General features: G+C 48.2%; 2 protein-coding genes across 4 annotated transcripts in view; one reads left to right on the top strand and one right to left on the bottom strand.

Annotated features, from left to right (window-relative positions):
- Positions 1-17,268, top strand: part of CTPS1 (CTP synthase 1) — a 33,676-nt gene extending 16,408 nt beyond the window's left edge. For 2 of the 3 annotated variants that reach the window (XM_012434606.3, XM_012434604.3), the window contains exons 8-19: positions 687-838; positions 2,163-2,295; positions 5,470-5,558; positions 6,643-6,737; positions 7,612-7,674; positions 10,508-10,551; positions 11,891-11,987; positions 13,090-13,145; positions 13,228-13,324; positions 13,883-14,027; positions 14,596-14,689; positions 16,364-17,268. In XM_012434606.3, the coding sequence (XP_012290029.1) occupies positions 687-838; positions 2,163-2,295; positions 5,470-5,558; positions 6,643-6,737; positions 7,612-7,674; positions 10,508-10,551; positions 11,891-11,987; positions 13,090-13,145; positions 13,228-13,324; positions 13,883-14,027; positions 14,596-14,680 (1,056 nt within the window). In that variant the 3' untranslated portion in view covers positions 14,681-14,689; positions 16,364-17,268. The remainder of the gene's footprint in view (positions 1-686; positions 839-2,162; positions 2,296-5,469; positions 5,559-6,642; positions 6,738-7,611; positions 7,675-10,507; positions 10,552-11,890; positions 11,988-13,089; positions 13,146-13,227; positions 13,325-13,882; positions 14,028-14,595; positions 14,690-16,363) is intronic. The other variant, XM_012434605.3, reaches the window with a different exon arrangement.
- A 2,314-nt stretch (positions 17,269-19,582) lies between these two features.
- SLFNL1 (schlafen like 1) lies at positions 19,583-24,778 on the bottom strand. Its single transcript, XM_012434607.3, is given in 7 exon segments — positions 19,583-20,556; positions 21,278-21,421; positions 21,677-21,738; positions 21,741-22,191; positions 22,405-22,412; positions 24,217-24,333; positions 24,336-24,778. Coding segments are annotated over 7 exon segments (1,224 nt in total). The 5' UTR covers positions 24,655-24,778; the 3' UTR covers positions 19,583-20,433.
- Between the last annotated feature and the right edge of the window lie 1,258 nt (positions 24,779-26,036).

Genomic DNA, 26,036 nt, shown 5'->3' on the forward strand with positions numbered 1-26,036 from the left:
TGAGATTCACTTGGGGTGGCTGGCAAAATATTAAAGAAATATTAGGAAAAGTTATAGATTAGTATCAAACCTTTCGGAAGGCTGAAAGGTTTTATTGGGACAGACTGAAGGCAGCCAGTCCATTAAGTTAGGGGAAGATAGGGACAATACAATAAGAGGCTTTCCCAGTTTACGTCTGTTTACTCTACATCCCTTTGTTTCTGCTCCATTTACTCATGTAAACTTCGTACTGGATGGTCCTCTCCGGGAAGTCAAAGGGAAATTACCTGTTAATAGTGTTTACTCTGGGCCTGGAACCTAAAGCTTTTATCATTCGTATAACCACCCTTTTAACCATGTTAATTACCCACAAGTGTGTTAACGTAAAACCTCTGTTAAATGACGTTTTTTACTAAATAATTATAACAATGGAGAGGGAGTCGTGGTCAGTTGGTTGCATTTCGCCTTCTAAAAGCAGCCAGCCACCATCCCTAGCCCACTTAAATCACTGTAATGTTGTAAGAGTGCATTTATTCATCAGTCATCGAGTCAGGGTCTGCAGGCCAAACCTCCACAGGTGGTGGTCAATGTCTCACTTTTTTCTGTTTTCAAATATATAATATTTTCACAAGGACCCATAGCTAGTAGGAGGCTGTAAGCCTGGTAAGTTTTTGCTTTTATTTAATAACTTGCTTTTTTCTAAACAGGTGATCTGTGTCCACGATGTCTCATCCATCTACCGAGTCCCCTTGTTGTTGGAGGAGCAAGGCGTTGTAGATTATTTTCTTCGAAGACTCGACCTTCCTATTGAGAGGCAGCCAAGAAAAATGCTGATGAAATGGAAAGAGATGGCTGACAGGTTTGCCTGCAATGAGGACTGGGAGTGCTAGCCTTCTTTCTCGCTTTTGTAGGCTGGGGAAGCTGACACTAGCCCTAGCTCTTTGCACTTCTGCCATCCATCCACTCATTAGAAGGGGCTTTGTAGTAAGAGAGGTTCAGAAAGGATCTTAGCTATTACGTAGCCGTGGCACAGAAGAGGAGGTTCTGATGGGGCCAGGCCAGGTGCTGGGCCTCTAGACACTGAGTTTGGGTTGTGTCTTAACACGCTTGTCTCTTACCAACTAGATCAGTGCAGACAGGAGTCCTGGTGGCAGTGGGTGAGTGTATATACCCAAAGCCCCCTCGAGTGGTTGACAATGGCTGGAGCACTGCTGGGCACCACCCCAGAGATCTGAGCCATGTTTGGGAATGTGTGTCTCACCCCACACCAGAAAAGGATCACATTAGAAAGGGGATGTGTCGCTGTTCACTCCACTACATCCTTTTAAGGCTCAGTGATGCTGTCACATCCCTTCAGAGATCTTCACTTCATGTCTTAGAGCAATGGGCAGGCCTTATTGTAGTTGCAAGATCAATATGATGACTTAGAAGCATTTGGAGAGGGCATACTCATTCCATTGCTCTGTGATAATTGTTTTTCATTTTGACATTTTTCCTCCAGTCTTTGCTTACATGTAGCTACCAGGATGGCATAGTTTTATCACCTTTTTTCATAAAACATTATAAGCATTTTGCTCTGTTATTATATTTTACAATGAAAACTTTTAATGAGTGTGAACTTTTCTATTTTGTGAATGTCCCATAATTTATTTGACACTTGCCTTCATAACATTAATTCTCGTGAATTGTCTTTTAATGTCTTAATATTTTTGCCCTTTGGTATGAAAAAAATTTTCTGTAGGCAAATTTGTCTGAGATTTTGAAACTGTCTCTTTGTAAGTTTCAAAACAAAAACGAAAAACTTCACTTTCTTTACAAAGCCTGCCATTTTGATCTGAAAATTGCTTCCTCTTTACTGGTCCGTACACAGAATTCAGATAATAGCCATTCCTGTTACGTTCTTCCCAGATATGTTTTTGTTTTTTGTTTTTGTGGGGTTTTTCTGAGGCAGGGTGTCCAACTGTTGCCTAGGCTGTAGTGCAATGGTGCAGTCAGCTCACCGTAACCTCCAAATCCTGGGCTCGAGATCCTCCCGTCTCAGCTTCCCAAAGTGCTGGGATTATGGGCATGAGTCACCACTCTTGACCAGACATGTTTTTTTTTTCTTTTGAAATAGCTATTTTGGTCTCATGATAGTGTGTGACTTCTGAGTAACTGGGTGTTTCTTGACGTTTGTTTGATAGATATGATCGCTTGCTGGAGACCTGCTCTATTGCCCTTGTGGGCAAATACACGAAGTTCTCAGACTCCTATGCCTCCGTCATTAAGGCTCTGGAGCATTCTGCACTGGCTATCAACCACAAATTGGAAATCAAGGTAAGGAGGGTGGCATAGGTACAGCGGACCCATGAGCAGAGAAGCAGTCCATATTCTCCTAGGTGCTGGGTTATATCTGCTATCTGGTTTTGGAGCTCATAATTACTTTTTAAGGAATTACTTTTTAGGGATTAAAAAGATGTGTGGTTGCTTCCTGGCTTTGAGAAGACAGTAGAGCATTTTCAGGAATTAATGAAGAGGAGAGATGACTAGAGTAGAGGGTGAGAGAGACTGAGTGCTTGGCTATGACTGTCAGGTAACCAAATAAAATGTGCTATGGAAATGGGGGCCACTGGTGGGCCATGGGCATGCTGCACAGTTGACAGCTGGAGGCTCTTGGAGACTTTGTTGGCACTTGGGCTGCCTTTCCTAACCTGTTTCTCACTTATTGCAGAATGGGTATGACGGTATTCACCTCATAGAGCTGTGAGGTTTCTCTGGGATGTGTGGGGCATTCAGTAAGTGGTAGTTACTGTGCTCTGGTCTGTCCCATGGTGGGCAGCAGCTGAGCCAGTAGAATTGCTGGGCATGGCCCTGCTTGTCTATGGGTGGCAATAGAGTCTCATGATTCAGAGCATGGATGCCTGAGCCAGGTGACCTGGGCTCAGATTCTGGCCCTGTCATTTATAAGCGGTGAGACCTAGACAACTTACTTAACCCTCTTTGTGCCTCAGTTTCCACATCTTTAAAAAGGGATGGTGATAGTGCCTTCCTCCTAGGGTTGTTGTAAGAAGTTCATGAATACAAAGTGCTGAGAACTATGCCTGGCATATGGTAAGTGCTATGTCAGCTGTCCTTGAAAACCCTCCCTTCTGCCTGTCCCCTTTATTCCTTTTCTTCCTAGCCCATCGGCTGGAGCTTTTCAGGAGGAGATGAAGGCCAGAGGTGACGTTGGGGCTCAGTGCTGAGGTTTTTAACCCAGCCCCATGTAGCTGTCGCCACACTGGGGTTTGCTTTCTACTTCCCAGGTGTTTCTCAGCATGAGAATTTAGTTTGCTTTGTGCTGCTGGACAGGTTCCTGCAGAATGGCCTGTTGTATGTGTTTTAAGAATTTAAATCCCATGACACAGCCCAGACTTATCATTTGCTAGTTCTTTCCATCATTCATGTATTTTATCCACTTGGAGTTAGTCTGTGGCTGCCATGTGTTTGTTAGGTGGCAAAGGCTAAGAGATGGATGAAAAGGCAACAGTCTCTGCATTTAAGGAATATTGAGTCTCTTAGGTAGGAAGGGGGCACATATAGGAGAGGGTGAACCTGTCGTGGTAGACACATGAGGAAGACAAACTTCCCCATGGAGGGACCCCACGGTGGGTTGGGTAGGATGGAGAAGGCTTGGGAGGGGCATTCCTGTTAGAGTAGGTAGAGCACGTCCAAGAGCTTGGAGATGTGGAGCAGTTGGGAACTCTGTGGATGGAAATTGTGAATTGGAGGCTGTCTGGAGAGAGGCTGGTAAGGGCCTGCTCACAATTCCATGAACTGGGCCAAATCTGGGTCTTACCCTGAGGTCCAGGGAAGTAACTGCAGAGTTTAGGTAGGAGATTGTAGAAAAATGATGGACACCTTAATTTTAAAAGTGGGCAAAAGATTTGAACAGACACTTCCAAAAGAAGATGCAGGTGATATACATGAAAAGGTGCTCAACACCTCTAATTGTGAGGGAAATCAATGCACATGAAGTCACACTGAGATAGTGACGCATACCTGCTGGAGTGTTAGAGAGGATGTGGAGCTCATACCTTGCTGCTGGGGGTGTAAAATGGCACCACCACGTTAGAAAACAGTCTGGTGGTTTCTTATCAAGGTAGACGTGTGGTCCAGTAAGTCCACTCCCAGATACTCACTTGAGAGACTTGAAAACATGTCCATAAAAAAGATTTTTATTCAAATGGACAAATTATTCCTAATAGCCGAAATCTGGAAACAACCCAAATATTTATAACCTGTCAATGGATAAATTTATGTTTATTTATATAGTAGAAAACCACTCAGCAATGAAAAGGAACAAACCAGGCTGAACACTGTGGCTCATGCCCATAATCCCAACACTTTGGAAGCCTCTGCTATGGGAGGATCGCCTGAGGCCAGTAGTTTGAGACCAGACTGGTGAACATAGCGAGACCCCGTCTCTGCAAAAAAAAGCTAAAAAAGAAAAGGAACAAACCACTGATAAATACAGCAACATGGATCAACCTCAAACATACTAAGCAAAAGAGGCCAGACACAAAAGGTTACATACTGTTTGGCTCCGTTTATGTGAGGTTCTGTAAGAGGCAAAACAAATCTGTGATGATAGAAATTGAATCTGAGGTTGTTTGGGGTAGGAGGTAGAGGGGAAGACATTCTGGGAAGATGGTAACTTACGTTCTTTTTTTTAAATTAAATTAAATTTTTTTTCTGAGACGGAGTCTGGCTCTGTCACCCAGGCTGGAGTGCAGGGGCACGATCCTGGCTCACTGCAGCCTCCACCTTCCAGGTTCAAGCAATTCTCCTGCCTCAGCCTCCCAGGTAGCTGGGACTACAGGTGTACACTACCACACCTGGCTAAATTTTTTTTTTTAATTTTTAATTTTTAGTAGAGACAGGGTTTCACCATCTTTGTCAGACTAGTCTTCAACTCCTGACCTCAAGTGATCCACCCGCCTCCCAAAGTGCTGAGATTATAGGTGTGAGCCACCGTGCCCGGCTCATTAACTTAGGTTCTATATCTTGATTGGGGTGGTGGTCACACCTTCATGTGTATGTTTGACAAAACTCTTCAAAGTATGCACTTAAAATGCTTGTATTATTTGCTTGTATTATTTTATTGTATGCGTATTATGCTTCAATATGGTAGAAAGAAAAGATAAAAACCCACAAAAGCTAGGCAGAACATGGGCTGGGGAGAGTGTCATTGAACAGAAAGCCTTCTAAAGCCCGCTGCAGAGGCTTAGCTGAGGCCAGATCCTGAACCAAAGTAGAGCACAGAGAGAGAGAGATTTGGTAGTTTAATGATTTTGAAGTAAATTGTTGTATTTTAAAACCTCATATAAAAAAAAAATTTGTTATTAAATATATTAAGATGATTTAAGCCAGAATTAAGGAAGAACATCGATAATATTATTGAAAAATTAAGAAGGCACAGCCTGAAGTCATGAGCCTGCGTCTTTCCTCCCTTGTCTGAATAACATCCAGTATATAGATTCTACGGACTTGGAGCCCAGTACCTCGCGAGAAGAGCCTGTGCGCTACCATGAAGCTTGGCAGAAGCTCTGTAGTGCTCAGTAAGTAGACTTCACTGCCTTGGGTTTCCAGGGTTTTTTTGGTTTTGTTTTAATGAAAAACGTCGTCTGCATTCCTGTGCCAGTGGTAGGTAATCGACTTGTTAAAATATGTTTTAATTATTAAAAAGAGTACATGCTGTCTGATTTAATCCTTAAAAAATGCAGCTTATCAATATCTATCATTGGATCTGAAAATCTGTTCTAATTTTGTTGATAATGTTTGCTATATGCTTCTATTGATGAGGCTTATTTAATGATTTTTCGTCCAGAACATTTGATGAGTACCCATCAGTAGAGTCTCATAAATTGTTTTGGCAGCTGTTATTTATAATAGTAAAACATAAGCAGGAATTTCTGGTTCACTAGAACAGTTGAATGTTATGGAGGTTTATACCTACTTCTGAGTCTCTTGGTCAGTATGGCACACAGAGCTGATGAAGAAAGGCCTTCTTCTTACTCGGGAGCATTTTAAGCCAGTAGGTAAAATAAATTGTTTATATTAATAGATATATATTTAAAATTATGGGCTGGGCACAGTGGCTCATGCCTATAATCCCAGTACTTTGGGAGGCTGAGGCAGGAGACTTGCTTGAGCCCAAAAGCTCAAGACCAGCCCGGGCAACATAGGGAGACCCTGTTTCTTCAACAGAAACAACAACAAAACTAGTTGGGTGTGGTGGCACATGCCTGTGGTCCCAGCTTCTTGGGAGGTCAAGGCCGTAGTCAGCTGTGATCACACCAGTGCACTCCAGCCTGGGTGACGGTGTGAGACCCTGTCTCAAGAAAAAAAAAATTATGAACAACTCAGTACCAAAGATAGTGAGTGAGTGCAGTGGCAGTACTGCAATTATGTATACCATCTTTTTCACTTGCAATAAGCATGTTCTTATGTTACTAAGAAAAGCCCATAGTTTTGTATGCAGTTTCTAAGTTCATAGTGTTTACGTACAATTCATTGTCTCAATAGCACAATGTATGGAGTAATTTCACGGCTTCAGTATCTTGGTAATGGCTCTTTAGGTGGTTTTTGCAAGCTGGATTGGTAGAAAAGGGGAGTTGTCTTGTGGTTTGTTCTTTTGTGCAGTGGAGTGCTGGTTCCAGGAGGATTTGGTGTTCGAGGAACAGAAGGAAAAATCCAAGCAATTGCCTGGGCTCGGAATCAGAAAAAGCCTTTTTTGGGTAAGGAGCTCTGCAGTGCAATCTTTACTCAGAGTAGGAAAGAGTGGGGAAAGGTGCCACGTGGGAGCCTATAAACAAAGTGGGGGAATTACTGAAAATTGCTATCTTTGTGGATAGAAGCCCAAGTAGAAGCCTTCATGTTTCTCTTTGGAGATGAATCCAGTCTTTTAAAATGGAAAGCTTATTTATCCTTATGAGCTACGTGTAGATGTCGTGGAATTTTGAGAGAATGAACTGTGAATTAGGAAATCCTGGCCACTTAATGAACCCAGCTGTTTGCAGTACATGTAAGGTTGAGTTTTATATCCGCCTCACTTGGCACAACAGCTGACTGTAATTGGGCAAAATGATTTTGGATGCCTCCTGGTACTGTACATTTTAGTAATTTTCAGCTTTGTCAATAGTAAATAAAAACTTAATGGTAGAGGATAAGAAACCTTGAATTTTAAAATACTGAGGCTAGGCACGATGGTTCACGCCTGTAAACCAAACACTTGTAGAGGCTAAGGCAGGAGGATTGCTGGATCCCAGAAATTCAAGGCTGTAGTGAGCCAAGATCGCTCCACTGCACTCCAGACTGGGCAACAGCAAGACCCTGTCTTGCGGCAGGGGGAGAAAAGTAGCCAATAGAATATTGTTTACTTCTAAAATCAGATGACTTTGCAAATCTAGAATTTTCATGTACCTTACACTCAGTTTTTGAAATCGAATACAAGTAAAGTGTAACAGCAGAGGGTACTTGTTCATAGCAGGAAATTATGAGTGCGATTATAATTCTCTGAATAAAGGACACAAAGGACATTGCAGAGTCTGGTGGGAAAAGTAGGAGCTACCTTTTCAATGGAGCGTTGTTTGTTTTTCCCTCGACTGGAAGGCGTTTGCTTGGGAATGCAGTTGGCAGTGGTTGAATTCTCAAGAAACGTGCTGGGATGGGAAGGTAAGTGTGCATTAAGACCCTCATTCAATTTCCACTTGTGTATTTCTGGAGGATATGAGGCCTGTTGCTGCCTGGATGATCAGGAGCTATGCAGAGGGGAATGCCTGGGTTCCAAGCGCCTCATGGCGTGTGGTAAGGGGGCTGCCTTGCTTCCTGACGAACAGTGCAGCTCCTCCACACAGGAAGGAGGGAGTACAGCCAGACTCCCTCCTTTGCCTTATGCCCCTGCATTTCCTGTTGTTGAGATTCTGTCACTTTGATCACCATGGCCACCAGCCTGAAGCTGGTGCCTGGAGAGAAGTCCTTGTCCTAAGTGAGGCTTTGGGCAGTTATTATGAACCTGGGCTCTGGAGTTACTGAACCTGGGCTCAGATTCTGACTTTATCACTTATAAGTGATTTTTAAGCAAATTACTTAGTGTTTATGGGCCTCTGTTTTTTCTGTAAGATGGGAGTAATGATGGTACATACTTCACGTGGTTATAAGAATTAAGGGAAATAATGTATGCAACAGTCTCTAGCAGTGCCTGGAAAATAGGAAGTGCTCAGATAATATCAGCTCTTTGCCTAGCTGTGTATTACTGTGTGACAGACCTCCCTAAAGCTCCTGGCTCCCAACAGCAGTGACTTCTCATCTCTCAGTATTCTGTGGGTTGGTTCAGTATCTGAGATCGCATGCTCCTGCCTTGCATTCAGCTGTGCACCAACCCAACAGGGACATCAAGATGGTGTCTCCATGTAGTGGCTCATCATTCATTATTCCAGCCCAAGCTTCCTCACATGTGGCGAGCAGCTGGCTTCCAAAATGACAGGCCTACTGTGCAGACACTTATCAGGTTTGCTGATGTCCCATTGGCCAAAGCAAGTCACGTGGCCAAGCCCCGAGTCGGTGGGCGTGGGGAAGACGTGATGACTGAGCATGCTGTATTGGGGCCACCGATGGAATAGTCCACCACAGCCCATTTAGTCGCTGTAGCCCACCCGACAAATACTGGATTTTCAGAAAGACCTTGTAAATTCTATGGAAAATAAAGTAACCTGAAGGAATGTAAAAACAGTTTGACTTTATAAAGTACAGGTGACTCTTCAGTGGCCAGCATGTGGTTAGAGCTGGTTTCATTCACCTTTCCCTGAGAGGCTGCTTCACAGTGACTGGGGGTGTGGCTCAGTTTGTTAGGCAGCATGCCCTTGTGTGCTGGCTTCTGAGTCTTGGCAGGCACTGTCTTACCACCCACCACCCAGAGCTGGCTTTCTGGGCTCCCTGCATCCTTCAGAGGCCCAGACCCATGCCTCTCACTCTGGTTCCCAGATGGGTAGGTGCCTTGGTGATGAGCTTACTTTTCAGTTGAGAGTGGACCCTGGTTCAGGCCAGGAGGGGAACAGTGCCCAGCATTCACATAGAACCAGACTTGGTACCAGGAACTTGGTCCTTTGCCTTTTGGTCTTTAGCGGTTTTGCTTTGGTTAGACGGTCAGATCAGTGAAGGATAGAAGGGTTGAGTTGAAATCAGTTAATTTCTGACTGATTGAGCTATTGAGCAAAACAGTTGACTAGGGCAATGTATTAGCTGCTGAAAGAAGTATAGAAGAAATAGTACTTGTTCATTCAGAGACAGTGTCTGAAACATTAAGACAATATACAAACTTGGCCAGGCATGGTGGCTCACGCCTGTAATCCCAGCACTTTGGGAGACTGAGGCGGGTTGATCACTTGAGGCCAACAGTTCAAGACCAGCCTGACTAACATGGAGAAACTCTGTTTCTACTAAAAATACAAAAATTAACCAGGTATATTGGTGTGTGCCTGTAATCCCAGCTACTTGGGAGGACAAGACATGAGAATCTCTTGAATTCCTGAGGTGTAGGTTTGCAGTGAGCTGAAATTATGCCACTGCACTCCAGCCTGGGTGACAGAGTGAAACTGTCTCAAAAAAAAAAAAATATATATATATATATATGTGAATGAACTGTCACAGGTTGGGCACTATGGCTCACACCTGTAATCCCAGCACTTTGGGAGGCTGAGGTGGGTGGATTACCTGAGGCTGGGAGTTTAAAACCAGCCTGACCAATATGGAGAAACCTGTCTCTACTAAAAATACAAAATTAGCCGGGTGTGGTGGCACATGCCTGTAATCCCAGCTACTCAGGAGGCTGCGGCAGGAGAATCGCTTGAACCCGGGAGGCGGAGGTTGCGGTGAGCTGAGATCATGCTATTGCACTCCAGCCTGGGCAACAAGAATGAAACTCCCATCTCAAAAAAAAAAAACTGTTATAAAGATGTAGTATTTAAATGAAAATTACTAGATTATGCCATTAGATTTGATTTCCCCATTTTGTACTGATTGACTTTCCAGAGAGTTACAGACTTAATGGAAAACAAATTCACCTGTGTGTGTGTTGAGTATTTTATGTCTTAAAAATGCTGTATTTATTGCCGGCCTGGTGGCTTGTACCTGTAATTCCAGTACTTTGGGAGGCCAAGGCAGGAGGATTGATTGAGCCCAAGTGTTTGAGACTAGCCTAGGCAATATAGCCTCTGTCTCTATTAAAAAAAAAAAATATTAGCTATGTGTGGTAGTTTGACCTAATTGGGAGGCTAAGGCTAGAGGATTGCTTGAACCTGGGAGTTCAAGGCTGCAGTGAGTTATGAGCTATGATTGCAGAATGAGATCTTGTCTGGGGGTGAGGTCAGGGGGATGCTGTCTTTACTTTCTGTTCTAATCACTGATTTTAAACTGAGGGGGGAAATAGCGTTTAGAGCTTAGCAGTGAAACTATTAAACAATCACTTTTGTTTGTAACTATTTTTGTAATAAGTATTTTGGTATTTCAGATGCCAATTCTACAGAGTTTGACCCTAAGACCAGTCATCCCGTGGTGAGTCCAGTGTTTGAACCTCCACAGGGCTTAGAAGGGTGTGGAAAGGTATTTGTGAACATGATTGATGATTAGAGACAGGAAGTGAGACCGCTTGAGTCCATCCCAAGGAACCCTGAGGTCTTGGGCACTCACACCTACCAGATAGGAAAACCTTTTCTTTTTCTTTATGTAATTAATTCCTCTCTAATCTTTCCAATTGACCACAGAAAGTTTTTAAGACAGGTACCAGCCCAGACAACCAGAGGGGATTCCTGATTAAAATTATTCTCCATCCCTGCTCCCCTCAACTCCTAGAACATGGCATAGATACTAATATGAGACCCTGGCATATGTACTTACTCTGTGCCAGCCACTGTTCTCACCACTTTTATGTGTATATTATATGTTAATTCATGGGATCCCCAGCCATAGTCCTGGGAGATCTGCTGGGATGGAGCACTGGTTGGCTTAACTGCATCCAAAGCTCTTCCAGGCTGGTGTATCTCACGTTAGCTCTCATGCTGAGGGCGTGTGGCATTCTCAGCCCTCACTGTTAGGCACATGGAGGAGAGACGATGCCTTTAATTTACCTTGGAATTCCCAGCCCAAGAGGGAAGGGCACTTACCTTTTTCAGCATTCAGTAAATGCGGATGCCTACTACGTGCTGGGGCTGCCCTTGTCACCGTGGACACAGTGCTAAATGAGATGGACAACGTTCTTGATCTCACAGCACTTAGCATCAGTATGTGTTTGTTGACCTGAAATTGAACTTTGCTGATACTAAGGCCTCAGGAGTGGACCAGCAAATGTTTTGAAGCATGGGGCTTTGGGGTGGGGAGGAGCAGGGCACAGAGGAGAGCCTGGAGGTCAGAAGGTGCCTGGGAACACTGGGCTGAGAGGTGGACTGGGCCATCAGTGTATGGCCCACCTGGTCCGCAGATGCTTGCTCAGCTGTGGGGTGCTAGGCCTGCATCCCTTGCCTTGGAGCTGTCATCAGGCTAGCTGGGGCAACAAACATGTTATGACACATCCAGTCCATGTCTGTGGTGCTGTATCAGGCTTTCTGAGGGTGCGATGCTTACTGTCCACAGTGCTGGGGTGGGACTAGCCCAGGGAGGGGCTGCTGTGGTCTTGCATGCAGATCAGGAGGCCAGGCTGAAAGATGGAGCCTCCATCCAACCGAAGTTATAGATGCCAACTGGGAGGCATTTTCTCCTGTGACAAAATGTCTCATAAGAAGGGCTTGGAGAATTAGAGCCTACTCACAAGCCTTTTCCACCCAGCCCAGCCAAGGAGGTTTCTCTCCCGACAGAAGCAGAGTTCTGTAGTTGGTGTCTGTTTTCTGAACATCTCCAGGTCGTAGACATGCCAGAACACAACCCAGGGCAGATGGGCGGAACCATGAGGCTGGGCAAGAGGAGAACCCTGTTCCAGACCAAGAACTCAGTCATGAGTAAGAGCTGCCTCGCACTGGCCCAGCCTTTGGCTCTGTGCGCCCAGGACACGTGTCTTAGGGTGGTGCTATGGCTTCGAGGAACCAGGCTGGCTTTTTTTTTTTGGTTTTGTTCTTGCTTTTGAAGTTCTTTCTTTCCTCTATTATTGATGCCCTTTTAGGATGCACTGTAATAGCCAACGAAACAATGTAGGTCTTAGAAAGGCCACTGGCAGTGCAGTCAGACTCCTAGGCATGTGCGCCTCAGCAGAATAAGGCAGTGAGGTTACATTCATCCTTATGGGTACTTTCTTATTAAGACCAACCATATAAATTACTGATGTTTGGCAATTTTTGTCACACAAAAATGGCAATTTCATATGATTCAGCCTAAACAGATTCTGTTCTAACAAAGTACTAATAGGTGCTGAAGGTTTAGGGTAATTCTGGGAGTAAAATATTTAAGAAAAGGACTGTTACACAGATTTCCTTCTTGTCTACTGGGAAAACTCCCCCTTTACTATATTAGCAGAAGTGCCCTTGTGTCTCTTCCCGTGTTCTGTAGCAGCATAGTTGGAGTCACTTGAGTGTGGGATCTTTCTCTTCTCAACTCTGATGTTCTGTGGATTTGGGGATCTTGAGGCACCCATGAAATGAGTCAGTAAAGCAGCCCATTTGCAAATGCCCTGCTTGTTCACATGCAGCCACTGGGGGCTGATGACCTTTGATGACTGCACGGTCATCAGAGGTCATCTCTGTCGTTCTCAAAATGCCTCCTGTCCCCCGCGTTCCCAGAGCCTTGCCGTTTCGTACATCCTGATTTGTTTTCCAAGACAGTTTTCTAGCAGCAAAGTGCCCATACTTTGCAATCATGTGTGCGAAGGGGTAGTGAGAGTCTGTTTCTGTTACAGTTTTCTTTAGTGTTATCAGAAAGAGTCAGAAGCCCAAGAATTAGTCTAAACTGTGCTGTTAAGAGCAGGTGACCTTAGCAGATTCATAGAAACAGCCCTCTAAAGACTTGGCTACATAGATGATGAAAAGTAAAGCAGGAAGCAGGCTGCCTTTGTAATGCATCATCCTGTGAGATCAGAATTCTCTACATCCAGCCTGTTTGTCTTGCCAGGGAAACTGTATGGAGACGCAGACTACTTGGAAGAGAGGCACCGCCACCGATTTGAGGTAAGGATTCCAGTTTGTTCTTGGTACTCTGGAAAGCTAGTGAACTGAGAGACCAGCAGAATTATTTTTCATGCCTCAACAGGTGAATCCAGTCTTGAAGAAGTGTTTGGAAGAACAAGGCCTGAAGTTCGTTGGCCAAGATGTTGAAGGAGAGAGAATGGAAATTGTGGAGTTGGAAGGTGATTACTCGGGCAGTTGTATTTAATGGAAAACTTAGTAAAGTTTTCTTGGCATATGGGAAACTATAAACATGTGATCTTGTTGCTCCTGACCTAACAGAATTAGGAAGCAGCACTGAAGTCTGGTGAGGGAAGGAATCTTGATAAACGAGAGGTCTGGACCCTGGAAAGTTATTTCTGGTCCATGGCCTTCCTCAGGGAGCCATTTAACTTCTGGCTGCAGTTTCTCCTCCTCCAAAATGCTTGGACTTGGTAATAAAGCCGCTTTAGCCCTCACCTGAACTGCATGACTCAGTCTACAGAAGTCCTAGGAGCCAGGGTCTTGGGTGGGACCCTAGACGGAGGCCTTCAGCCGGAGGGGACAGCACAAGCAGTGCTACAGAGAGGGTGTCAGATCACGCATGCTTTAAGGTTACCTTTACCTAGATTCAAATGAGAAAGTCATTTTCAGATTATTTTAGGGCCTTTGGAAACATGAAACATTTAACTAGATTTTGTTCTTGTACACTTTGTGCATAACTTTCACAATGAAGCTATTTTCTTTTGAATCTATTTCAGATCATCCCTTTTTTGTTGGGGTTCAGTACCACCCTGAGTTCCTGTCCAGACCTATCAAGCCCTCCCCACCATACTTTGGCCTCCTCCTGGCCTCTGTGGGGCGACTCCCACATTACCTCCAGAAAGGCTGCAGGCTCTCGCCCAGGTAGGCACACTCTTTGCTTCAGTAATCCATTTGTCTTCTCTAGTCCTTTAGATGATCGCTGACTGATTACAGCAACACATCAGTCAGTCATAAGAAAAAAAAGCCATAAGTGCCTGGGGTGAAAGTTCTTCTCCTTTCCCAGAGCTTCTCATGGTGCTTCTCCAGCATATTGGCCAGGTCCCCCTTTCTGCAGCATCTGAGCTCTGGTGGTGCTGACTGGATCACGCTTGGCATAGGACCCTCTGGCCCATGTTAAGGGGAACTAGTTTTCCGGGGAAGTAAGCCACAGCCCGGGTAGGTTTATGCCCCATTGTGACCTTTATCCAGAACCAGTACTCAGAGTTGGTGGTAGGGTATGTGACTGAAGTATAAATGGAATGTTTATCTTTCGTAGCTAGAAGAAGGAAATCCTTCTGCAGCTTCTTGCTAAATATATTATGTAGCAAACTGTCTGTCTGATTTCTGCCGTGTGCAGACAAGTGTTCCTGTAGGAACCATGGCTACAAAAACAGGGATGTATAGTGAGTTTTTGGTGGGAGACGATGAATAAACCATCTGAATTCTACAGGGACACCTATAGTGACAGAAGTGGAAGCAGCTCCCCTGACTCTGAGATTACTGATCTGAAGTTTCCGTCAATAAATCATGACTGATCTTGTAGCGTAAGTGGTATTTTAAAGTTTTAGTTTAAAAAAAAAAAAAAAACGGTGATAACACACTGCAATTGCAAGAATATCATGAAAGTTTAGGGCTGAAAATTTTTATCTGCCAGAGAATGAAAGTGGTGGGGTCTTGAATGTAATCCATAGGTGGAGAGAGAAGAAAAAGGAAGTGGTAAGGTCAATGTGGGTATCACATGGGCAGTCCTTTCTCCAGGTTGCAGTGCACCTCCCAGTCCTGCCCTCGGGACGACAGCTTGGGGAGACACGGTCACTGGGCAGTTGTCTCATTACTGATTACTACATTCTGGTGCCAATCTGACCAGTTCTGGGGGGTCACCCTACTGTTTGATGTAGTTATAAATTTGGAGATCTTGAAGGAAGGGACAGGTATAACAATGGCATTTGTCATTTCTGCAGAGCCTCAGGTTTTCATCAGGAAATACTTTAAAGCTGACACTGCTTAGAGAACAGTTTCTGTTGATTACTGCTTATTCTGGAATTCCTTCCACATCAGAACAATTGTCAAACAGACATCGAATATTTGTCTTTAGTGACAGGGTTTGAGGTTCGTAAAGTGCAATAACTGTGGGCACTGCCACCAATCGTAAATATCCTTTAAGATAAGTGCATTGGGCCGGGCGCAGTGGCTTACGCCTGTAATCCCAGCACTTTGGGAGGCTGAGGCAGGCGGATCACGAGATTGGGAGATCAAGACCATCCTGGCTAACATGGTAAAACTCCGTCTCTACAAAAATTAGCTGTGTGTGGTGGCACACGCCTGTAATCCCAGCAACTCAGGTGGCTGAGCCAGGAGAATCACTTGAACCTGGGAGGTGGAGGTTTCAGTGAGCCGAGATTGTGCCACTGCACTCCAGCCTGGGTTATGAGACTCCATCTCAAAAAAAAGAAGAGATAACTGCATGGATTGTGTTGGCAGAAGTACGCATTCTGCTGGTGAGGTATCAAATGAGGGGGTGTGCGTCAGAAATCTGGGGTCTGGAAGGAGAACCAGGGGTGTGGATGTGGTCCCACTGCTCCTGCCCTGAGGCCTGGGCAAGGGGAGCTCCTGAATCCTGCACACCATGTATTAATCACTAGTGGGCCTCCGGAGCTGGGCTAGTGCCGGTCTGACCTGCTGATCACAGCTGTTTCCCCTCCTGCCTTGGTTGGTTGGCCCCCTGTCCTGTGATAACCTAAGTAGTTGGTGAGTAGGCATGAGAAGTTAGTATCAGGAAGAGGGCCTGTGTGCTAGGTAAGCATTTAACACAGATGGACTCATTAATCCCTGACCAGGGAGTTTGCTATAGGCTGTTTCACAGTCTAAGGAACTGATATAAAAACAAATGTTAACAGTGAAGGAGGTAGATAGTGGGTTAGTCATATGGAATTTCTGACTGCAAGTGGAGAATTGTCTGTTAGTGGCACGGTTAAGAGGCCGGGTGCTGTGGAGAAGGATTGTTTGCATAGGGGTGGATGTAGAAGTCGATGTGTGAGGTCTTGAAAATGTCTGATTCTGTAGGAATTATAAATTTAGCTTCTAATTATTCATATTAGGCTCCTTCTATTGTTCTGCCATGAAAAACAGGCTTAGTTTCCCATGGCAGCTGATTAGAAATTCTAACTTTTCTACTTTAATATACATCATGTAATTCATTTTTTTCTTCTTTTAAACAGGGATGATACTTCAAGAGACCCTTCAAACTTGGGTAGAGTTTACAGCTCTGACGTTACACTTTGCTTTTGACACTTTCTTTAAATTATGTTTTTATTAAGATTATTTTATTATGGGGAAAGGTATTTGGGAAACTTGTCACTTGCATGTCCCATCATGTGTACTGGCTCCTCCATGCTGTCTGCCTGTTTTGTGACACTCTCCTTGCAGTTCTTGAGACGCAGCAGAACATTGGGATGGGAACCGATGGTGGGTGGGGCTGCAGAGTGCCCCATTGGTCACCTGTTTCTCACTACCTCGTGTCATTGCAGATGCTAGTGTGTTGCCTCTCGCTTTCCCTTGGATGCCTAGGCCGTTATAAAGTGTGCCACCTGGACTTACTGAGCATGGAGAGAGGATTTTAGCTAGGATTTGAACACTTGGTGCTGGGAACCTAAGGGTGTTGCTTGCCATTAAGCTATGAAACCAGAGACAAAATCTCTATATTGCCCTGAGTTGGGGGGATTCCTCAGTGCCAACTGTGGCTGGTCCTCATCATCCAAAAGAGAGGGTCAGTTTGGTGTCACATGAAACACCAAGATGTCTATCTCTGAAGTGTGATGTTAAAATCCCCACGCCTCTGGCTGCGCTTGCTATTTCTGGGACTGGGAAACACTCCTTGCATCAAGGGGTCACTTGAAAAGAACAAAGAATCTTTTGGGGAAGCCTCCTCTAAAACCCTCTCATAGACAGACCGCTTTGACTCGAGGGTACGTTTTTATTCCAGGATGGTGTTACCACAGTGGAAAGGGCAGTATGAAGTCATTTTCTTAATGTGAGCTAACGATAGCTACAGCTGTGTGCCACTGTATTCTCGCTGGACTCAATGTGTACTCTTAACTTAAGAAATAAATAATGCAGAACAAGAGACATGCTTTGCTTCTCATTCTCTTTATGTCATTGGCCAGTTGGGACGCGTCTTGAGCACGGTGCTGGTCATGCCTGTGTGCAGTCACCTGACTTGTCAGTGTCTGCAGCCTTAAGTCAGCAGACGACCTGAGAGCTTGTTTAAAAACTAAGAAATGAGGTTTTCTTTTTCATAGGAACTAGAATTTTTCATGAAACTTCAAATATAGGTTCTCAGCATGTAGAGTGAGATGAAAAGGTGTGGGCGCTTAGTATGCTACTGCATGACTGAAAAAGGGGAGGGATAAGCATGGTTTAGGAAGGCGGTCCTTTCCTCTGCCAGGCACTGGATGTGGGTACCCCCATATACACAGCCAGGGAGCAGTGGGCCAGACTCTTCAGCAGCAGAACTGCTTGTTATGGTGCTTTGAATGTGGCTGATTGAGCATAATTCTAATCCCTTCTCCCACCTGGTGGTCCCAGCAGATAGCCTTCATTTAAAATTTTATTTAATTTTTTTTGAATCAGGATCTCACACAGTTGTCCAGGTTGGACTGCAGTAGCACAAACACGGCTCAGTGCAGTCTCAACCTCCTGGGCTCACAAGATCCTCCTGCCTCAGCCTCCCAAGTAGCTGGGACTACAGGTATACCCCACCATGCCCACCTACTTAATTTTTTTATGCAGACAGGGTCTTGCCATGTTGACCAGGCTGGAATTGAACTCTTGGTTGCAAGCGATCCTCCCACCTCGGCCTCCCAAAGTGTGGGGATTACAGGCATGAGCCATTGCACCCGGTCAGTAGTGTTTTTTTTGTTTTTGTTTTTAAACATTCCCCAGACTGAGGGTCTGACATGGCTGCTGGTGACATCATAGCTCCCCACAATGGTTGGTTTTGTGGGTGGTGTGAAAAAGCCTCCCAGTAGTCATGTGCCTGCTCTTACCTTTAAGATCACTTTGGCTAATCAGCTGTCAAGTGCTGGCCACATATGTAAGGTTTCTGAAAAAAGATCGCAAATGGTCTCCAGGGCTGGCAGAGCCCAGGCAGCCCTGCCACCCTGGCTATAGGAGGTAGGATAGGGCTGAAGCTGGAGTTACAGGAGGGCACCCTATGCCCAGTGTTTACTGACCAGGGCCCGGAGGTGGGGTAGAAAGCTGGCCACATTCCTCCTGTGGCCTTCCTGTAAACTTCCCTTAGTCCGGGGGATCTGGGCAGGTTCTTAGCAGTCTGGCGTGGCGGGGCTGAAGCCTGACTTCACCCCTCCTTCATAGAAATCTGTTTTTCCCCAGAAAACATTTCTGAGGATTGTGATGCCTGGACTAGCATTTAGCATGGTACCTGGACCATGGAAGGTGCTCAGAAAATGCCACTCCTCCACCTTCTTAACACATTTGCGAAGTTTTCAAGCAGCCTTGGTGACCTTGGGGTAGCTCAGTGGGTGAGCAGCAGGAGTTTGGTAACCTGCCATGATGCAGGCACCCATCATCCCATTGGTCCCCATAACCAGCATGGATGGCAGCCGAGGCAGGGGTTGCATGCTGTTTGCTAAGTGATAAAAGCAGGTCTCAGAGCAGTTGTGATGGCCCAGGAGATGTCACCTGGCTGCTGAATGGAGGGGCTGGGGTTCCAAAGTTCTTGTCTGTGTCTGCTCTGTGGATGTGGCCAGGGGCCTCAGTTTTAGGGGATCAACTGAAGTGCTTTCCATGGGACACCAGTCCTGTGAAATGCCCTGTTCAACAAGGTCTGGTGATTTTCTGGTGGCTCAGACTCCAAATTTAGGAGTATTCTTAATTGTCTCATCAGCAGGTATTTGTTGGGTGTCTACTACATGCCAGCCATGCCCAAACTTCCCTGTCCCCCAGAGCAGGTATTCAATGGGGGAAACACCAAATATAAGCTAGAGTGTGGCAGTTCCTATATGGAGAAAAAGGATGGAAGCAAGGAGGGGAGTGGCAGTGCTGGGAGGGTGGTAGCTTTAAAATAGGGTGGGTGGGAAAACTGAGCATGGACTTGAAGTGGAGAGGAAAGGAAACGCAGCTTTCTAGTGCAGAGGCCTCGAGGCAGGCGTGCATGTGGTAGGTGTGGCTGAAGTGGCTTGCGCAGGGGCGGAAGACATTGAGGTCAGGTGGGCTAGGTCGTGGAGAACCACGTAGGCCATCATTTGGGCTTTGCTCTTGAAGTGGAGAATTTGGAGGGCTGTGGGTGCAGGCATGGCATGAATGTGATCAGACTCTGGCTTTACAGTCTGATTTGGCTGGTGGAGACAGCAGGAGAAATGGCCAGAGGTAGGAAGCCTCCAGTGGCCAGAGGGGTCTGTTTTTTTTTTTTTTTTTTAAGCTAATGGCCTTACTGGGCCAGAGGGGTCTTGGAAAGGAACTGAAACCGTTAGTGTAAGGTGTTGCTCTGTGCCACAGCTGGCATAGACACAGGGCATTGGCCTGATGGTGACAAAATGCCCCTGCCCCTAGCCATTGTCACTGTCTTATAGATGAAGAACTGAAGCACAGAGGCACAGCACTTTGCCCCATGGCACCTGGTCTTTAAGACAGAGCTGGCCTGAAGCCTGAGGGGCTGGGCTTCCTGTCCTCGCATGTCTGTCCTCTGCCTCCTGGACAGAGCTGGGCTGGGCATGGGACTCATGATCCTGCAGCATCTGACCAGCTGACCAAGTGTCCTAGAAAGAACCATTCTTGTCCTAGGTGCATGTAATTTATTATGGAGCTTTGACAGTCACAAGTTCCAGCAAGTCAGGGGTGGGGGCTGCATGGTGGCCTCTTGCCCTGTAACCACAGTCACCAAATATGCCTTGCCATTTGTGAGGGGCTTTCCTGAGACGACTGATTCCTCTCTGGCACTGTCTAGCCAACTGGAGTCACAGACCTCAACCTGGGCCAAATGAGTGTTTTAGGGAGAGGGACAGTATCTTATAGCTCAGCCTTAGGGGAACACCTTCTTTGTGAAAGTAAGGTTGCTTGGGGATAAGGCTGAGAGCAATTTCTTAGCTACACAGACTGGGGTCTGTCAGGGTTGAAGCCACATGGGCACCTGCTCATGTGCCATGTTGAAGAAGCCCCTGTCCACATCTCAGTGGCTCGCATGGGCTTTATTGGTCGGCCTTAGGCTCAAATGGGAAACCCCTGCATCTTGGGTGGAGAGCGCCGTGCCGTCCTGCCGCTCCCCAGGCCCTCACAGGACACAGCAGGTGCAAGACACTGGCCTGCGCTGCTGCAGCTGCTCCTGGAGCTGCTCTTTCTCCATCGTCAGCGCCTTCACCTTCTCCTCCAGCTTGCCCAGCTCCACCAGCCACCTCTGAGGGGACATGGGAGATGCACATGGCCAAGCCTGCATGGTCTCAGGCCTGTTCATCCTCCATCTGGGGCCAAACTGAGGGAGGAAGGCAAAGCCTGGGGAGCCTGGGAGCCTTCTCAGCTAGAGGGGAAGTCAGGCCCCTCGGCCTGCTGCCACCTTTGACCACATCAGTCTGAGGGAAACTGCTGGCTACTGACCCTGGAAGGGGGCCTCCTCCATGCCGGCAGGCAATGTCCCACCTCACTGTCGGCCCCTTGTCCTCCGCTCTCCCCTGCTTCCCTCTTGAAAAAGCTCTTCCTTGGAACTGTGTCCAGCACCCCCTCCACCCCTTTTCTTTAGGGCCTCCCCTAAAATGCAGTGAACAGTCCTTGGGGTTTTCTGGTGACTTCTCAACATTCCAATCTCCCTGCTCCCTCAGCCACTCAAGATCGAGTGCATTAACTGCCCAAGTAGGAGGTAAGAGGTTTCAGGCACCCATGAAAGGAAGTTACTGCATAGATTTTTAAAAGGAGAGGGCATGGGCCTCTCCCTCCCCACCCAGCCACCTAACCGTGGAGGACGGGATGTGGTGTGATTTTAATTTAACCCCTTGGGTTAAACAAGGTGATGCAGGGCCCAGGGAACCATAGTGGCTTGCCCTGGGTTGCTCAGTGGGTGGCTAAAGGGGCCTGGGGTCAGCTCTGCCCCACCCTGCCCTGCCCACTGGCCTCAGCTTCCGTACCTGCCTGTACCACTCCTGGATGGTGTTGATGGACAGTGGGCCCTGGATGCTCCCGTCACGCCGCAGAAACACCTTCCCCTGGTCTGTCTGGTAGAGCTGCGGCTCGCTCTGGGCCTTGAGGGTGTGCACAGTCAGGCGGATCACCTTGGTAGGGGCAACATCAGCTCTGGAGGCACTGCCCCTCAAGGTTGGCAGTCCCTTTCCTGCCAGGCCACTCAACATTGCTCACTGCTTCCTTAGGGCAGCCTGGCAGGGCTGGCATGGGGGCATCCCCAGCCTCTTCTCCTGCGGCCCCCAGTCCCATCCCTGCCCTAGCACTGCCTGGCAGAGGAGCACAGGCCATTGTCTTGAGTGATGACAGATGACAGGCCCAGAGGCCCTCATGTCCTGCAGGCTCACCTTGAGGGGGACACTGGTCTCTGAGGTACTGATCACAGGGATGAAGGTGAGGGTGTAGGCATGGGAAAGACCTGGGGCTTGAAGCCCTGCAGGATGGAGTCCACCAGCAGCCACATGCGGTCCTCGTCGTGGTGGCCACAGCGGATGCCCTGCACCAGGCCGCTGTCCTCTACTCCCACAAGCAGACTGCCACCCTTGCTGTTGAGGAAGGCGCACATGTAGCGCCGCACGTGGTGCTTGAAGGCCAGGCTTAGGTACTCACCGCTGCCCTGCTTGAACTCCATGTTGCGTGTCTCGCTGCCCAAGAAAGCACCCAGGAAGAGCTGCTCCTTGCCCACTGTCTCCTGGTACACAATGACACTGCTGGAGCACACGCCACTGGGCTGGGTCTGGCAGCTCTGATGCTGCCAGGCCTGGAGCCTATCAGGCAGCTTGTGCGTAGGCCAGGCGGGCAGCGGAACACCAGAGCCTGGGTTAGGGCTGGGGCCAGGGTTCAGGCCACTGTCTTCCTCCTCCTGGGTGGGAGTCAAGAATGAGTGTATGGGTCCAGAAAGAAAATGAGAGCCCTGACCTTGAGAAGGACTGCAGGAACCTCCAGTCATGCCCCTGCTGTGGCCCGACTCTCACGGCCATCCTGATGTCCCTCACCAGGCCGAGTGGCCCAGTTGTGCCCACCTTCCTGCAGCCGAGACAGGAAACGCTGCTGGATCGAGGGTTCCAGCCAGCACTCCTTCTTCTGCTGAGCTGGGCTCTTCCCAGGTGAGCTGTGGGATGCCTGGTGGGGAAGAGATTTCTGCTTCCCAGGGCTGGGTGCTGGGACACGTGTGGGCCAATTTTTTCTTACTTGGGTTGCAGATAGGCCCCTGAGGCCCAGAGCCAGATCATTCTAACAGATACCTGAGCACCCTGTGACAGAGCTGCAGGACCCTGAATGGAGAGGGACTCCCAGACACCCCACCCACTTCCTGATCTCAAACCTTTGTCCGCCACTTTCTGGGCCATTGACAAGTCTACCCTAATCTCCACTTCCTTCTGTGCCTCCTGAGTCCCTTTTTGTGGTTTCTGCTCTGCCCCAGGGCTTGGTGTGAGCCTTCTTGGGGCCATTTCTAGTCTAGGCCTCCCCAGCCAGTCCCAGCCCAACCTCCCTTCTTCCACGCACACCCTTTCCTGTCGACCCTCCTTAGTGATGCTAACTTCTAGGCAGATTGTTACTTCACGAGCATGGGCTGGGGTGAGGAGACCAGGAAACCTCACTACCAGCCCTGCAGCTCCCCAGAGAAGATGAATTTATCAGTCTTAGAAACAGGATAAACTGGCTGGGTGCAATGGCTCATGCCTGTAATCCCAGCACTTTGGGAGGCCCGAGGTGGGTAGATGATGAGGTCAGGTGATCGAGACCATCCTGGTCAACATGGTGTAACCCCGTCTCTACTAAAATACAGAAAACTAGCCGGGCATGATGGTGCACGCCTGTAGTCCCAGCTACTCGGGAGGCTGAGGCAGGAGTATCACTTGAACCTGGGAGGCGGAGGTTGCAGTGAGCCAAGATTGCGCCACTGCACTCCAGCCTGACAATAGAGCAGGACTCCGTCTCAAAAAAAAAAAGTTAAACTTCATACAAATATGAAATTGAGTTGAAATGTAAGCCACAGAGCCTTTTAGTTCTGCAATAGTTTTCACACCAAAAGAAAAAAAACCCAAGATAGCTGTCTCATGGAGGGACCCACCCTAACTTTCCATGTCCCAGTAAAGCCAGCTCTTTAGCCTTGCTTTGGACTATAGCCTTGGTGACCTGGCCGTGCCCTACTTTACGGCCCAACTTCCTTCTGTAGCACCCCCTGCAGCCTTTAGCAGGAGCTCCAGGGACACCAAATGCCTCGCCCTTCTGCAGACACTCCCTCTAAGCCCCCAGGTTCCCTCTGCGTGTTCTGTGTCCCTTGCCTGGAATGTCCTCCTCCTCAGGTACCTGTCCAACTCCCTAAGTCCCAGCCTGGATTTCACTTCCCCTGTGAATCTGTCCCCAGAGAGCAGGGTGTTCCTTCCTATGTCCTCTCATAGCTCTGAGTGCAGCTACCTCGCAGCTCTGTGGGTGGCTGTCTGGCTCTGCCCACAGATGCAGGTCTCCTTGGGGGTCTGGCTGGGTCTCTCATCCCTGCCTTAGTCCTGGCACAGAGGGGGGTGTTCATGTTTGTCAACTGAAAAAGTGAGGTGGACCAAGGAGAAAACCAGGGCCCCTGTGTCTTCTAGGGTCTCCCAGGCCCAGAGGCTGGAATGCAAAAGGACCCAAGGAGGAGGCCGTCCCACGGCCTTTCTTCACAAAGCAAGTATCAGGCTAGAGGCAAACTGAGCGTCAGTGTCTTTCTGGGAGAAAGCTGGCAGTACCAGCCACAAGCCATGGTCATTTGAGTAGCAGCCCTGAAGTCTGCAGATTTGTCCCTGCTTCCTCAGAGATAACCCTCTGCCCCAACTCTGCAGGCCACTCCCACCCGGGGTCTCTCCCTGGGAGTGAGGCTTTGGAGCTTGCTTGGGAAAAGTCCAACTTATGTCTCTGTGACTGAAGGGCCCTTGAGCCTCACTCAATAGCAGTTCCTTTCCACGGGCTGCCAGCTCCTTGAGGATTAGGTGCTCCTCCTGGGCTGTCCGCAGGCACCAAGGATTGAGGCCAGGGTGTCCCTGCGGATGGTCACCTGCACCAGTGCATAGGCCTTCCACGGCCGCCTCACCATCTCGATGTGCTTCCGTGCCACCGGCAGCTCCAGCCGCTCCAGGGCATCTCGCAGCAGGCAGGCGAGCACCGGCACTGAGAACTGGGGGTTCAGATGGCCCACATAGAGAGTGTGTGCTGAGGGAGCCTCTTCGAGGTCGGAGTATTCTGTCAGGGATGGCTCTGCAGGGAGCTCTGGCAGGGACTCCTCATCCCAGTACTCCAGCAGGAATGCTGACACCTGTGTTTGCACTGATCTCTTCCTGGAGGTCATGGGAAGGCTCTCCCTGGGAAGGGATTCCAGGATTCCTCACTGCTGGCTGCTCCTCCCAGGGTCTGGGTTCTGTGTGGCTTAGGGGCTCCCAGAGGACTCAGGGAGTATCCTGGCTCCTGGGAGGCACACAGAGTATCCTGGCTCCTGGGAGGCAGAGGCTGGGCAGGGCCAGAGTGGGAGGGCAGAGGGCAAGCAAGAAAGGGCCTGCCCACCTGCGTGAGGCCTAAGATGGGAAAGCGGAGTCAGGCGGACCGAGCCAGACACAGCGCCTGTGGGGAGCCTGAGGGGATCTGCCCAGAGTGGCAGAAGGGACCAGAACTTGGGTCTCTGAGAGCTCCAGCATTTGAGTGGCACCAGGGGTCCTATCTTTCCTCCCCGACCCACAGGCTAGGGGCCTCCTAGGTGCCCTCAGGGTTTCCTGCCTAACAGAAGGTCACTCCTGCCTCCAGGCACCAGAGAAAACCTTTACACAGGTCCTCCTGGAGAAGAGGCCTTCATCCAGGATTCTGAGGACTGGTGGGTGGCTTCTCTGCCTGCTCTAAAAGCCAATGTGAGGCCATCAGGGGCTCACACTAGGCAGCGCTGGGGCAGAGGCTTTCAGAGCAGAGATTCTCATGATTTTTGACACATTGATGAAAGAAGGCTATGGCCTCTCAGAAAAATGGCCTTTGCATATAAACCTATCACTTAAGGGGGCTCCTAGACCCTAAGAACTCCTAGTCTAGACTGAGTCTTCAATGTTTAGTTCAGAGAGCAGAAGTCAGGAGGGGCAGAATGAGGGTTAGAGTTGGGACCCCGGCACCCCCGCCCCAAGTCCAGGGAGCCTCTGTCCTGAGCTGTGCACATATGTTTTAACACCAGCCGCTCTATACTGCTCCCCACACACCCAGGCTGCATCTTCTCAGATGGAATCCTTGAGGCAGTCAGCCTGGGGGCATTCAGGTCAAACAGAACAAGAAGGAGTGGAGAGGCCTATGAGCTTTATGTCCTAGTGGCTCTGGTGTGAGCATGGGAGGTGCCTACCCTGAGCTCCCATAGCACCCCGACCCCTGGCCGATAGCTCTCAGGGCACTTGGAGGCTTGGCACAGCAACAGCCAGAACCAGGGTTATAGGAAGTGGGCGGGGCCTGCACAGCTATCTCTGTGATCTCATGAGGCTCAACAATGCCTTCTTGGCCAGACACAGTCAGGCCAGGTGCGGGAAATCAGACAGGAAAACTCCTTCTTAGCTCCCTGTGGGCCCCACCACACACTGGAAGCAGACCCAGAGGCCCACTCCCATGCAGCTTGGCTGTGGGACTCCCTCCCTCTGACAGCTTCCAGAATTTGAGAGCTGGAGACACTTCCTCCCTCTGTGGTCTCTCCAGGCCCCAGTGCCCATG

The sequence above is a fragment of the Aotus nancymaae genome, unplaced genomic scaffold (assembly GCF_030222135.1).
Source record: "Aotus nancymaae isolate 86718 unplaced genomic scaffold, 86718_ANA_hifiasm-v0.15.2.pri h1tg000007l, whole genome shotgun sequence".
Lineage (NCBI taxonomy): Eukaryota > Metazoa > Chordata > Mammalia > Primates > Aotidae > Aotus > Aotus nancymaae.